General features: G+C 38.9%; 1 protein-coding gene across 1 annotated transcript in view; it reads right to left on the bottom strand.

The window, feature by feature from the left end:
• The window catches only part of KDM5A (lysine demethylase 5A), a 121,300-nt gene that overhangs the window by 86,088 nt on the left and 21,578 nt on the right, over nt 1-13,634 (bottom strand). The window contains exons 4-8 of the mRNA XM_032159230.2: nt 11,959-12,129; nt 9,326-9,460; nt 2,663-2,768; nt 1,387-1,478; nt 303-461 (exon numbers count right to left, since the gene is read on the bottom strand). Coding sequence (XP_032015121.1) covers nt 303-461; nt 1,387-1,478; nt 2,663-2,768; nt 9,326-9,460; nt 11,959-12,129 — 663 coding nt within the window. The remainder of the gene's footprint in view (nt 1-302; nt 462-1,386; nt 1,479-2,662; nt 2,769-9,325; nt 9,461-11,958; nt 12,130-13,634) is intronic.

The following is a 13,634-nucleotide window of genomic DNA, read 5'->3' on the forward strand; positions in this document are numbered from 1 at the left end:
AAAATTAGCTGGGTGTGGTGGCTCACGCCTGCAGTCCCAGCTACTTCGGAGGCTGAGGCAGGAGAATCACTCGAACCCGGGAGGTGGAGGTTGCAGTGAGCTGAGATCACACCATTGCATTCCAGCCTGGCGACAGAGTGAGACACCATCTCAAAAAAAAAAGTCCTGGAAATTTTAAACACTACATAATGAAGAGAGAATGACAAAAGGATACATATCTGGGAATATGTTTATATGTATGTGTATATGCATGTATTATTATTTTTAGTTAAAAAAAGGATCCATAGAGGTTAGACTTGTACCTCAGCGACACATTTAGGACACCTCCAGTCTCCTTTGGGCACATCAGGTAGTGGAGGAATTAGACAAAATGTATGATAGCTGTCATCACATCCATCACACAAAAGCAATTTATCTTCATTGTTTCCCCGACCACAAAACATACAAACATAGAGATCAACCTGTTAAAAATAAATAAATAAAAGTCTATTTTCTATAATAAATAATAAATTTTTACCAGGAACTCCTTAGCTGAAATAAACAAAATAATGCAACTGAAAAGTAAACATAACTAAATCCTGAATGTCTATTTCAAGTAATTGTATTAAAACAGCTTTTCATAAAACTCCCTAAATTTCCTTCCAGAGTTTTTACAAGCAAGTTAATAAAGGTATATCAAGCTGTTAGAATAAAGAAAGACTACAGGCCAGGCACAGTGGCTCACGCCTGTAATCCTAGCACTTTGGGAGCTACAGTGGGCAGATCACGAGGTCAGGAGATCAGGACCATCCTGGCTAACACAGTGAAACCCCACCTCTACTAAAAATACAAAAAATTAGCCGGGCGTGGCGGCACACACCTGTGGCCCCAGCTACTCGGGAGGCTGAGGCAGGAGAATGGCGTGAACCTGGGAGGCGGAGCTTGGAGTGACCTGAGATCACACCACTGCACTCCAGCCTGGGTGACAGAGCAAGACTCCGTCTCAAAAAAAAAAAAAAAAAGAAAGAAAGACTACAAATCCGGGTATTTGAAAATCAATTTACATGTATTTTTTAAAATACCATGTCCTTCTTCCCATATACAAATACTCTTTGATAGAGAATGAATACTGAGACTGTCTATAATAGAACTCAACAATTTACACAGATTAATTTTCATGCTCTCACTTGGTTACCCATAAGGTATATGACTTACAGGAAGCAGCCTACGTATGTAGGACAAAGCAAGGTTAACAACATAAACAAAGGCTGTAACTTCATAGATTTGCCATCAAGTCTTCTAACCAAATTAGCTAACTAAACACATACCATGATCTACCAGGATAGAAAGTGCAAAACTATAATAAAAATAAATCCTTTCCCTCCTGACAGACCCCAAAACACTTACAAAGTTAACAGAGAGAGTGCCTTTCCGTTGTCTCATTTGCATGTTAAATGCGTCTGACCTGTTGGTAACTTTTCGTCTTCTGGTGACCTCATCTTGAAATAAAAAGTTATACAATAATAGTAAAAACTAATGTTGAGAGCTTACTATGGACCAGACACTATTTAAAATTATTTAGATTAGTTAAAATCTTACAACTGTTTATCTAGAGGTAGATATACTATTTATTATCTCTCACTGAAGATGAAGAACCTGAGGTACAGCAAAGGTAATAACTTGCTCAAAATCATACAGCAAGGCAGATTTAAGATTCTAATCCAGTCACGTAAAATCCACAGAGCTTACCCATTAATGCTGTATGTGTATGCAGTACGTACTACATACAACCTGCAGGTATTACTTGGAGGAACTCCCAAATTAGGGACTAATTTCTAAGACTGTTGACAGCCAATACTATAATTACAAGAGTAACAAAAATAAAGTACTTAATTCTTAAAAAGGAAATATTATTATTACAATGTATTTAGTAAGTCTTATTACATGGGATGTTTTAAGAGAGATGGAACAATATTATTTAATCTTCTAGAGTTCAGTCCACTATCTGAATTGTATGACTTAACTACACATCTAAGTACACAGTAATTAGTATTTGTGACTGTAGCATTTCATTAAGTTCTCATATAGTCAAAACATATCCAGCCTAATCTTTGTTAAACACTTTTAAAATTGACATGTTACATAGAGAGAACAGTGGAACTTGATCTTTGCACCAGCCGTTCTACTGACAAAAATCTTCCACATGTGAAGCCGAGAGTAACAGACTTACTAAAGAAAAGTTTCTTCAAATGAACTGACATAATATATCAAGGGCAATTACTTTAAAAATTAAAATTATGGTTAGAATTTTAAAATTCTAAGCTTCTCCCAGTATGTTGATACTAAGAGTTATAAGCTTTAGCTCACTAGGTAAGAACCATTAATTCCACCATTCTCTCATAAACCAGCCTTTAGAAACTGCAATAAATTTGTGTGTCATACATTACACATAGAGAAGGAAAATCCTCTCTTCCAAAATCATAAAAATTCAACATAAGATTGCTCTTCACACCTTAAATTTAAGAGATCTGGCATTAAAAAAGGCGATTTGCCTAGGAACCACATTGCAATTTTACAATTCTTAACAAATTCCCAGCACAGACTGCAATTCAAGTATCATTTGAATTTTTTTTACAATCACATTCTACCTTATCTCTTTTCATGATCAAATAACAAATTTTACCTTCTTTATCTTTTGTTCCCATTGCCAGGCCCACAACCTTGGGCCCAGCCCCAAAAATCTGAAGTTTCTTCAGTTCCGTGTTTCTACTCACATCTCCAGATTCTGACTAAAAAATAAGCAAAATTCACATTAGCATAATCATGCTGATTCATGCATTTATTTTTTTACCCAAGGAAAGTTTCAGGATCCTCCTCAACATGAAAGAACAAATTATTGGATTTCCACTCACTGCCTCATTACCACAGTTGAAAACAGTCACCAAAACACTATTCAACACCCAGATTCCTTTCCACAAAATAAAACTCGTGTATGACTCATAAAAGCATAGTTGTCAAGCTGTCTAAAGACAGACACTGCTGGTTATCACACAATAGAAAGCCCCACTTCTAACTTCCTACTAGACACCTTTATTTGATTAGAGGGCATCTCAGGACATGAATTGTGACTGTCCTAAGCCAATCATACTAACCTCATTTTTCTTTGTTGGTGATGACATTAAAAAATTGTACTGGAAGCCCCTGGGAAAGACTGCCATCTTCTAATAAAAGGCAAATGGCCAGACGCAGTGGCTCACACCTGTAATCCCAACACACTGGGAGGCCAAGGTAGGTGATCATTTGAGCTCAAGAGTTACAGACCGGCCTGGACAACACAGGGAGACCCCATCTCTACAAAAAGTACAAAAATTAGCCAGTCATGGTGGTGTGCATCTGTAGTCCCAGCTACTTGGGGACCCCATCTCTACAAAAAGTACAAAAATTAGCCAGTCATGGTGGTGTGCATCTGTAGTCCCAGCTACTTGGGAGGCTGAGGTTGGAGGATCACTTGAGTTTAAGAGGTTGAGGCAGTTAGGCGAGATCACGCTGCTGCACTCCACCCTGGGCGACAGACAAGCGAGACCCTGAATCAATCCATCAACGGGAAAGCTTCTCTCAGCCCGGGCAACATAGTGACCCCCCGTTTCTACCGAAAAAAAAAAAAAAAATTAAAAATTAGCTGGGCTTGGTGGCACGAACCTCAAGTCCTAGCTACCCAAGAGACTGAGGCAGAAAGATCACTTGAAGCCCTGGAGTTCAAGGCTGCAGCGAGCCATGATTGTCCTACCACACTCCAGCCTGGGTGACAGAAAAAGACCCGTCTTAAAAAAAAAAAAAAAAAAAAGAGGAGGAAAGCATCTTAAAGAATAAGCCCTTTTGGAGGCCGGGCGCGGTGGCTCACGCCTGTAATCCCAACACTTTGGGAGGCCAAGGAGGGCAGATCACGAGGTCCGGAGTTCTAAACTAGCCTGCCCAATATAGTGAAACCCCATCTCTACTAAAAATACAAAAATTAGCCAGGCATGGTGGTGCGTGCCTATAGTCCCAGCTACTTGGGAGGCTAAAGCAAAAGAATTGCTTGAACCCAGGAAGTGGAGGTTGCAGTGAGCTGAGATTGCATCACTGCACTCCAGCCTGGGCCACAGAGCAAGACTCAGTCTCAAAAAAAAAAAAAAAAAAAGAGTAAGTCCTTTTGCCCCAACTCCCTTCCTTCCTGCTAAGGGACTCTGTCTGGTGAAAGCATGGTGCTAGACTCTGCAGCAGCCATACTTCAACTGGGAGGAAATTTATCACCCACACACTGAAGAAAGCAAGGCAGAAAGATGGAAAGAGCCTGGGCCCTTCACCAATCCTAGAACTACTGAACTCTGAAAATCTTATGTAAAAATGTGTTCTTATGTGAAAAATTAGTTATTAATGTTTAAGCTACTAATATTTGTTTAATGTTTAAGTTCTAATACTTGAAAGTGAGAGGATCCTGACAGATTCTGGTATTCAATCTTGAATTAAGATTAACCATATTCTCTGAATATAGACTAATAGCTAAAATTTATTTTAAGTGTGTAAATAAAGAATAAGCATAAAAATAACCCAGGATAAAATACAGACTACTTTATAAGTCTGTGGCTACATAACAAATGATGTATGCAATCTAGACTAATAAAAGATCATGTAAGTACAAAACCTAAATGCCATTTCAGTATTTATCTTTAAACTTTTGTAGACTGATTTGGTTATACTAACCAACTTCTACTGTTAGTCGAACAATAAATATAACACTACACATTCTTTACCATTATTAAAGCAGAGTATATAACAATAAAGCTGATGTATGTTGAGTAAATAGTATGTGCCATATCTAAGTACTTTAATCAATTGGTCCTTACAACAACCTTTTCAGAAAAGAAATGAAGTTCCAAAAAGTAGAATAAAACAACATTCTTTGATCTAAAACTCAAAATAACAAAATTAAAAAGGACCTTCCACCTGAACATTTTAATTCTCTACTTAAAAAATAACAACAGGCCAGGCACGATGACTCACACCTGTAAATCCCAGCTCTTTGGGAGCCCGAGGCGGGTGGATCAAGAGGTCCGTAATTCAAGACCAGCCTGGACAATATGATGAAACCCCGCTTCTACTAAAAATACAAAAATCAGCCGCATGTGGTGGCAGGCGCCTGTAATCCCAGCTACTCACAAGGCTGAGGCAGGGAACTGCTTGAACCCGGGAGGCAGACGTTGCAGTGAGGCGAGATCATGCCACTGCACTCCAGCCTGGGTGACAGAGCGAGACTCCATCTCAAAAAAATAAATAAATAATAAATAATAAAAAATTTAAAAAAACAATAAAAAGACTACATATTAGATCTTTAGAACAAATTTAAAGCAGTGATCACAGGAAATTTTACAGTCTTAAACATTTCAATAAAAACAAAAGAATAAAATTAAATTCCCAACTCAAAACACTAGGAAAAAACTAGAAGATAAACCAAAAGAACTGTGGTGCTGGATTACAGCTGGATTAGAGTATGAATGCAAATATCAAGTCATAACTTTTTAAAAATTTATTTTCTAGCTCTGACCATTTAAAAGAGCCTAGAAGCAATGACATCCCAGTGGGAACAAGCACACCATGTGCTCAGATCACGGTTTCTAAATACCATTTCAAATACATAACAAACCAGGATCCCTAGGAAAAATTTCAGACATAATAGCAGCCAGCACTTGTTTAAAGATTGGACATAGAGTATAGGGAAATAAAGAAATCAAGGAGTTTGATTCATTTGATTCACTCAAAGGCTTTTACAGCTGGCCATGGTGGCTCATGCCTGTAATCCCAGCACTTTGGGAGGCCAAGGCAGGCAGATCACTTGAGCCCAGGAATGAGACCAACCTGGGCAACATGGCAAAACCCTGTCTCTACAAACATACAAAAATTAGCTGAGTGGTGATGTGTACTTATGGTCCCAGCTACCTGGGAGGCTGAGGTGGGAGGATGGCTTTAGCCTAGGAGGCAGAGGTTGCGATTAGCCAAGACTGCGCCACCGCACTCCAGCCTGGGTGACAGAGCCACACGCTGTCCCAAAAAAAAAGGGAGGGGGGGGTGGGAGGGAAGGAGGAAGGGAAGAAGGAAGGGAGGCAAGGAGGGAGGGAGGCAGGCAAGGAAGGAGGGAGGCAGGCAAGGAGGGAGGGAGGGAGGAAAGGAGGAAGGGAGGAAACAAGGAAAGAAGGAAGAGGTGATAATACATTATCTTTTAGATGTATTGAATTTGGCAAACCCATGCTGTAGCCAATAAGGAGTACACATGTATAAGTACACACACACCCCTGATGAAAATAAAAGGATGGATGTTAAGACAGATTTGGGCTGGGTGCGATGGCTCACAACTGTAATCCCACCACTTTGGGAGGCTGAGGCAAGCAGATCACTTGAGGCCAGTTTGAGACCAGCCTGGCCAAAATGGTGAAACCCTGTCTCTACCAAAAATATAAAAAATGAGCCAGGCGCAGTGGCATGTGCCTGTAATCCCAGCTACTCAGGAGGCTGAGGAAGGAGAATCGTTTGAACCCGGGAGACAGAGGTCACAGTGAGCCAAGATCATGCCACTGCACTCCAGCCTGGGAGATACAGCAAGACTCTGTCTAAAAAAAACAAAGACAAGATTTGAGAGTTCTGAGCATTACAGGTAGTACTTGAAATCACATGCAGATGAGACAGCTAAGGACAGTGAAGACAGAAAAGGACCAAAGATACAAAATAAAGGGAAGAGAGAAGAGACAACAAAGATGGTCAGAATATAAGGAGGAAAACCAGAAGAGAGAGGTATCACACAAATGAAAGAAAAATCAAGTTAATCTAATTTCAAGGACAGGAGTCAACAACCACATTAAACATATACATGACCAGAGATCAATTAAGATATTAAATGAAAAGGAGAATCTCAGAATTTGACAATTAAAAACTCAGTGGTAACTTGGACAGTGCAGTTTCAATAAAATTACTTAGCTCAAAGTTAGATTATAGAGTATAAAGACTAAACAGATGTTGAGGAAACTGAGACAATAAAGACTATTTGTCAAGAAACTTCTACGTGAAAAGACGCAAGGATAAGGCATTATGTAAGAAGAGGGCTTTTATGTTTAAGATGATAGAGACTTAAATACATATTGGGAGGAATGGAATTCAACAGACAGAGGTGGGAGAGAAAGATTTCTCAGTATGTTGAAATCACTAAAGATGCCAGAATGGATGGAAGTGGAGGGATTATCCTTGAAGAGAAAGGTACATTTTGCCCACAGAGATAGACAAAGACTAAGTATGAATACCAGTAGTTTTGTGCATGGGGCAAGAAGCTAAAGTTCTACCAGAAAGCCTTTATTTTCTTTCTGAAATAGAAAACTAGGAATGAACGGCAGACATTCAACAGAATTAAGTACAAATTACGAGTTGAAAAAATTCTTGATTTCAAATCCTGAAATAGCTTATCAACCAATCTGAATACAGTGACAACTATCACAAACGGTAAAAGCGTTCCATGTAGTGCCCCCCCGCCCCCATTTTTTCTTTTTTTTTTTTTTTTTGGCGGAGTCTTGCTCTGTCGCCCAGACTGGAGTGCAGTGGCGTGATCTTGGCTCGCTGCAAGCTCCGCCTTCCAGGTTCACGCCATTCTCCTGCCTTAGCCTCCCGAGTAGCTGGGACTACAGGTGCCCACCACCACGCCCAGCTAATTTTTTTGTATTTTTAATAGAGATGGGATTTCACCATGTTAGCCAGGATGGTCTTGATCTCCTGACCTCGTGATCCGCCTGCCTCAGCCTCCCAAAGTCCTGGGATTACACGCGTTGAGCCACGATGCCCGGCCTGTAGTCCCCATTTTTATAATGAAGAAAAGCATTAGGAATAGGCAAGACATCTTCATGGTTTCAAGGTGAACATCAAAAAAAATTTAATCACAAGCTGGTAACTGGTGAGATGGACAGGAGCAATTGGAGCAACTCTTCAAAGCAGAATCAACATGTCAAAGGGACCAGCAATCAGTGTTTACCCAAATCACTGTATACCCAAAGATGATCAGAACTTCTGAGACCAATCGCACTAATAAAAATGACTTAACAACTAAACCAGAGTTTACTAATTTATAATGGGGTTATCACTTTCCAATGAATTTCCATAAAAGTCACATTCCTATCCAGGTTACCTACCTTTCTACTTTCAAAAGGTACCTAAAAAGCTGAGTATTCAGAAAACATAAACATAAACTCAGAAAAAGAAAGGCAGAAATGGCATAACGGAGAGATAGTCCCTGATCTGTAGAAAAGCAAGATGAAGTATTAATAGTCTGCCTCTCCCGACCTCTCCTCTACACAACATCAGATTCAGTGTCTCTTGTTAACAGCAGTTTTATCCTGCTTCTGATACCCACTTTTGATGCCAATCATTCCCATCTCTATACTACATTGTTTCCTTGAATGTTAAAATCAATTAGGATTCAGTGAAGTTGCTTTTCCTGTCCATCTATATGTTAACGTACATGGATTAAATCTAAGGAGTTCTAAGGGCACCTCACTTTCTCAGTCTCCAAACTTGTCTTCACTAAAAACCTTAAAAGACCACAGAGAAAAGGAAACAGGGGTTTGAAAGAGAAGCAAAGCTTGGGGAAAAAAAAAAGAAAAGAAAGAAAGAAAAGGAAGAAATAAATAGGGGAAGGGGGGAATCAGGCAAAAAATAAATTAGGGCATTTTTCTTCTGATGTACTAGGCTTTGAAATTATTTTAGGTTACACGAACACTACCGTAGTTAAACTGGAATGGCTCAGACACTAAGAAATTTATACTCTGGTTTTTAAAGGAATGGTAGGTGAAAAATAAAAACCACACTTTCCTATTCATCTCACTTCTGCTACCCATAAAAATAAAATACACTAGAATTCATCAGCATGTCTATAAAATTGGCACTACAGTATCCGGGGTCACCCTCTGATTTGCCATCCCTGTCAGAAACTACTAAAAAATTAACAAAGAACTTTCTAAATCAAATTACGCCACATTTCACAATTTATTCTCCATTCATCTCAAAGGTAAATGAAAAATATGGCTCAAGTTTTAAAGAACAACAGTATGTGAGTGGCCTCCCATGACCAGGTAACTGTTCCACACAGTTAATGCATTTAAAACTCCCATTAAAAATGGCCCATAAGCCAGGCACAGCAGCGCACACCAACCAGCAATACTCAAGAGGCTGAGGCAAGAGGATCACTTGAGCCAAGGAGTTCAAGGCTAGCCTGGGCAACATCATGAGACTACATCTTTATTTAAAAATTTTAAAAAGCCCAAGACATTGATACCTGAGACTTCACCCGTCTTGTTCTCTTCGGCAGAATGTTCATTCTTGTGCCTGGCTCTGGGGAAGTTTGGGTATCAGTGCTGAGAACCTCAGGCTCCACTTTTTCTTTAAGATCTAAATTAGGCATCTGCACACCCTAAAAGATCAGAGCACAGAAAGAGAACAGGTTCACTGATAAGAAATCATGTTGGAGAATCAGTGTAAAAATAATAAATTGCCAATGAATCCCTAAAACTAGATTGCAATTATTTCTCAAACTGACATGCAGCTATCCCTATCAAAATCCTGGCAGGCTTTTTGTTGTTGTTAAAATTGAAAGCTGACCCTAAAATTTATTTGGAAATGTAAGTTGTTTAGAAATTTTGAAAAAGAACGAAAAAACTTACACTACTGAATATCAACATTTACCATAAAGCTATAGTACTCAAGACAATGCAGTACTGGTTTTAGGGCAGACATATAAATCAGTGCAACAAAAACAGAGTTCAGAAATAAACCCACACATTTATGGTCAACTGATCTCCAACAATGGTGGTGAGTTAAATCAGTGGGAAAAGGATAGCCTTTTAAACAAATGGTGCTGGTACTACTCAATATTCATATACACCCTTCCCCACCAAAAAATAAACTGACATCTTCACCTCATACTATACATACAAAAAAAGCCTCAAAATGCATCACTGACCAAAATATAAAAGCCAAAACTGTAAAATTTCTACATTAAAGCAAAGAAGAAAATCTTTGTGACCTTGGAAAAGATTTCTTAAATATGACACCAAAAGCACAATCCATAGAAGGAAAAAAGAAATAAATAAATGGTTCTTCAAAAAGTCACCATTACAAAAATGAAAAGATAAAAGAGTAGGAGAAAATATCTGCAAGTCATTTACCTGATAAAGGACTTGTACAAAACCTGTATAACAAATTCACAAGTATAAGACAAACAACCCAATTAAAAAAAGATCTGAACAGACACTTCACCAAGATATGCAAATGGCTAATATGAATATGAAAATATGCACATCACTAGTCATTAGAGAAATGCAAATTAAAACCACAATAAAGTATCACTATACAACTAACTAGAATGGCTATAATTTAAAAAACTGACAATACCAAGTGTTGACCAGGATGTGGAAAAACTAGAAGCCTCTACATTATTGGTGGGAAAGTAAAATGATTCAGCCATTTTGGAAAACAACTTGGCAGTTCTTAAAAATTTACACAGGCGGGGTGTGGTGGCTCACGCCTATAATCTCAGCACTTTAGAAGGCCAAGGCAGGTGGATCACTTGAAGTCAGGAGTTCAAGACCAGCCTGGCCAACATGGTGAAACCCTGTCTCTACTAAAAATACAAAAATTAGCTGAGGGTGGTGGTGTGCACCTGTAGTCCCAGCTACTCTACTCAGGAGGCTAAGGCAGGAGAATCACTTGAACCCGGGAGGCGGAGGTTGCAGTGAGCCGAGTTCACGCCACCACACTCCAGCCTGGGTGACACGGCAAGAGTCCATCTCAAAAAAAAAAAAAAAAAATTTACACATAAACTTACCATATAACCCAGCAATTCCACTCCCAAGTACCTACCCAAGAGAAATGAAAACATATATCCACTCAAAGACTTGTCTATGAATATTCATAGCATTATTCATAATAGCCATAAACTGGAAACAATCTAAATGTGCATCAACTGGTAAACAAAATGTGGTATATCCATTCAATGGAATATTATTCAGCCATAAAAATGAAGTACTGACACATGCTATAGCATGGCTGAACTTTTTATTTGAGACAGGGTCTCACTCTGTCACCCAGGCTGCAGTGCAGTGGCACGATCTCAGCTTACTGCAACCTCCATCTCCCAGGCTGAAGCAATCCTCCTACCTCAGTCTCTGGAGTAGCTGGGACCAAGGCGCACACCACCATACCTGGCTAACTTTTTGTATTTTTAGTAGAGACAGGGATTCACCATGATGCCTAGGCTGGTCTCAAACTCCTGGCCTCAAATGATCCACACACCTCAGCCTCCCACAGTGCTGAGATTACAGGCATTAGCCACCGCATCCAGCCAACATGGCTGAACTCTGAAAACATTAGGCTAAGTGAAAAAAGCCAGACACAAAATCATATTGTATGATTACACCTAGGTGAAAGTTCTAGAAAAGGCAAACTACAGAGCCAGAAAGCAGGTCAGGAATTGCCTGTGTTGGGGGGTGGAACACAAACCAACTACAAATGAACAAGAGAATTTTGGAGGCTAGTGGAAGTGCTCTAAAACTGGATCACAGTGATCACTGCATAAATGTAGAAATTTATTAAAGCTTACCAATGGTGCACCCACAAAGGGTGAACTATGGTATATAAATTATACCTAATAAAGCTGTTTTAGAAAAATTCATGAAACAAACAGGACTTTTTCAAAAAGTTTCAGTCATAAAGGTTTAGAGAACATTCATTTCCATTATTCTTTATCTTGTAAACCATCAAAAACAACTATGATATACACATACAGTGTATGATATACACTTTGCTTCCCCAAATTTTGGTTCCTGCTAACTTGGGTTAAACACAGTCTAAAGTTTATACTTGGGCAAACTGGATTTATCAACTTTGTCTAAAAAGAATAATGCATCTCACCATAAGGCTCACACCAGACTGGAAAAGCTCATATGGGTAGAGAATTCTTTCATAATGTGACTTCAAAAGAGACCCAGTTCCTTTTCCTGGCAGATATCCCAAGCGACTACCCACTTTAGACCATTTCTTCTCTTTGGTGACCATTTCAAAACCTCCTTTGCTGGCAACAATCTGAAAAGAAAGTAAAAGTTGCTTAGAGAAAAAAGGTAGATTCCAGCATCCTGACTCTTAAGTCTTGTCTACTAAATAGAAAAATTATTCAGGGCTTAAATTTAAAATTTCCTTTCAATGAGTATCTAACTAAACTGACACTTGTCAACATTTAGAGTAAGAAATAGAAACAATGCTTTTCAGAGGTTTAAAATTAACATTGTGCCTACCTTCAAACCAAGCATTCAAAAATATTTAATGAATTAATACTCTGTACAGTACACACTGTGTGAAAACTAAACACACGTATAGACAGACTATCTACTTAAGGAACTCACAATATGAAATGAGAATAAAAACAGATAAAAAATAGATATGAAAATAAATGTTATATAATACAAAATAAACATAAATCCTGAAATTAGAAATAACCAAGTAACTTACAGAACTTAACAAAAATGTCAATCAAACCATGAATACAGAGGACAGTTTTGAAAAATAGGCTATAATTTTTCAAAAGGACAAGAGTTTTATATGGAAGATTATAAAGGAACACTGAGAAAAGATGAGGTTGCAGTAGATTTACCGATACGGAGTACAGAACATATTAAGGTAGAAAATGACAAGACAAATTGGCTAACTTGGCTGAATGGTCACATCAAGCCAGGCACTCTACAGAATACGTATTTCAAAGCTCCTTAACGTCCAGGAGCTGTTATTATACATCTCTTAGGCTCTAAAATACAGTCATGCACTGCATAACATTTTGGTCAAATATAGACCGCATATGACAGTGCTCTCATAAGATTATAATACCATATTCTTACTGAACCTTTGTGTTTAGATACATACACAAATACTTACCATTGTGTTACACTGCCTACAGTATTCAGTACAGTAACAGGCTGTACACCTTTAGTCTAGGAGCAACAGGCTATACTACATAGCCTAGGTGTGCAGTAGGCCATACCATCTGGGTTTGTTTAAGTACATTCTATGATGTTTGCACAATAATGAAATCCTCATGTTTTTCACGACATATCCCTATCATTAAGTGACATGATTGTACAGGCAGTTTTCAATTTCACTGACAATAAAGGGGACTGTGACACAGTGTTCGAACTCAGTTTCTCCTATTTGATTGAGTATATACTACTGTATCTTACTACATAAAAAAAAGTTAAAGCCAGGCATAGTGGCTCACATCTGTAATTCTAACACGTTGGGAGGCCAAGGCAGGAGGATCACTTGAGCCCAGGAGTTTCAAACCATGCTGGGCAATATAGTGAGGCCCCCATCTCTACAAAAAAATTTAAAAATTAGCTGGGCAGGTCGGGCAGGGTGGCTCATGCCTGTAATCCCAGGACTTTGGTAGGCAGAGCTGGGCAAATAGCCTGAGTTCAGGAGTTCAAGAGCAGCCTGGGCAACAAAGCGAAACCCCGTCCCTTCTAAAAAATATATACAAAAAATTAGCCAGACGTGGTGGTACACACCTATAATCCCAGCTACTCAGGAGGCTGAGGCCC

Source organism: Hylobates moloch, unplaced genomic scaffold (genome assembly GCF_009828535.3).
Source record: "Hylobates moloch isolate HMO894 unplaced genomic scaffold, HMol_V3 SCAFFOLD_8, whole genome shotgun sequence".
Classification (NCBI taxonomy): Eukaryota; Metazoa; Chordata; class Mammalia; order Primates; family Hylobatidae; genus Hylobates; species Hylobates moloch.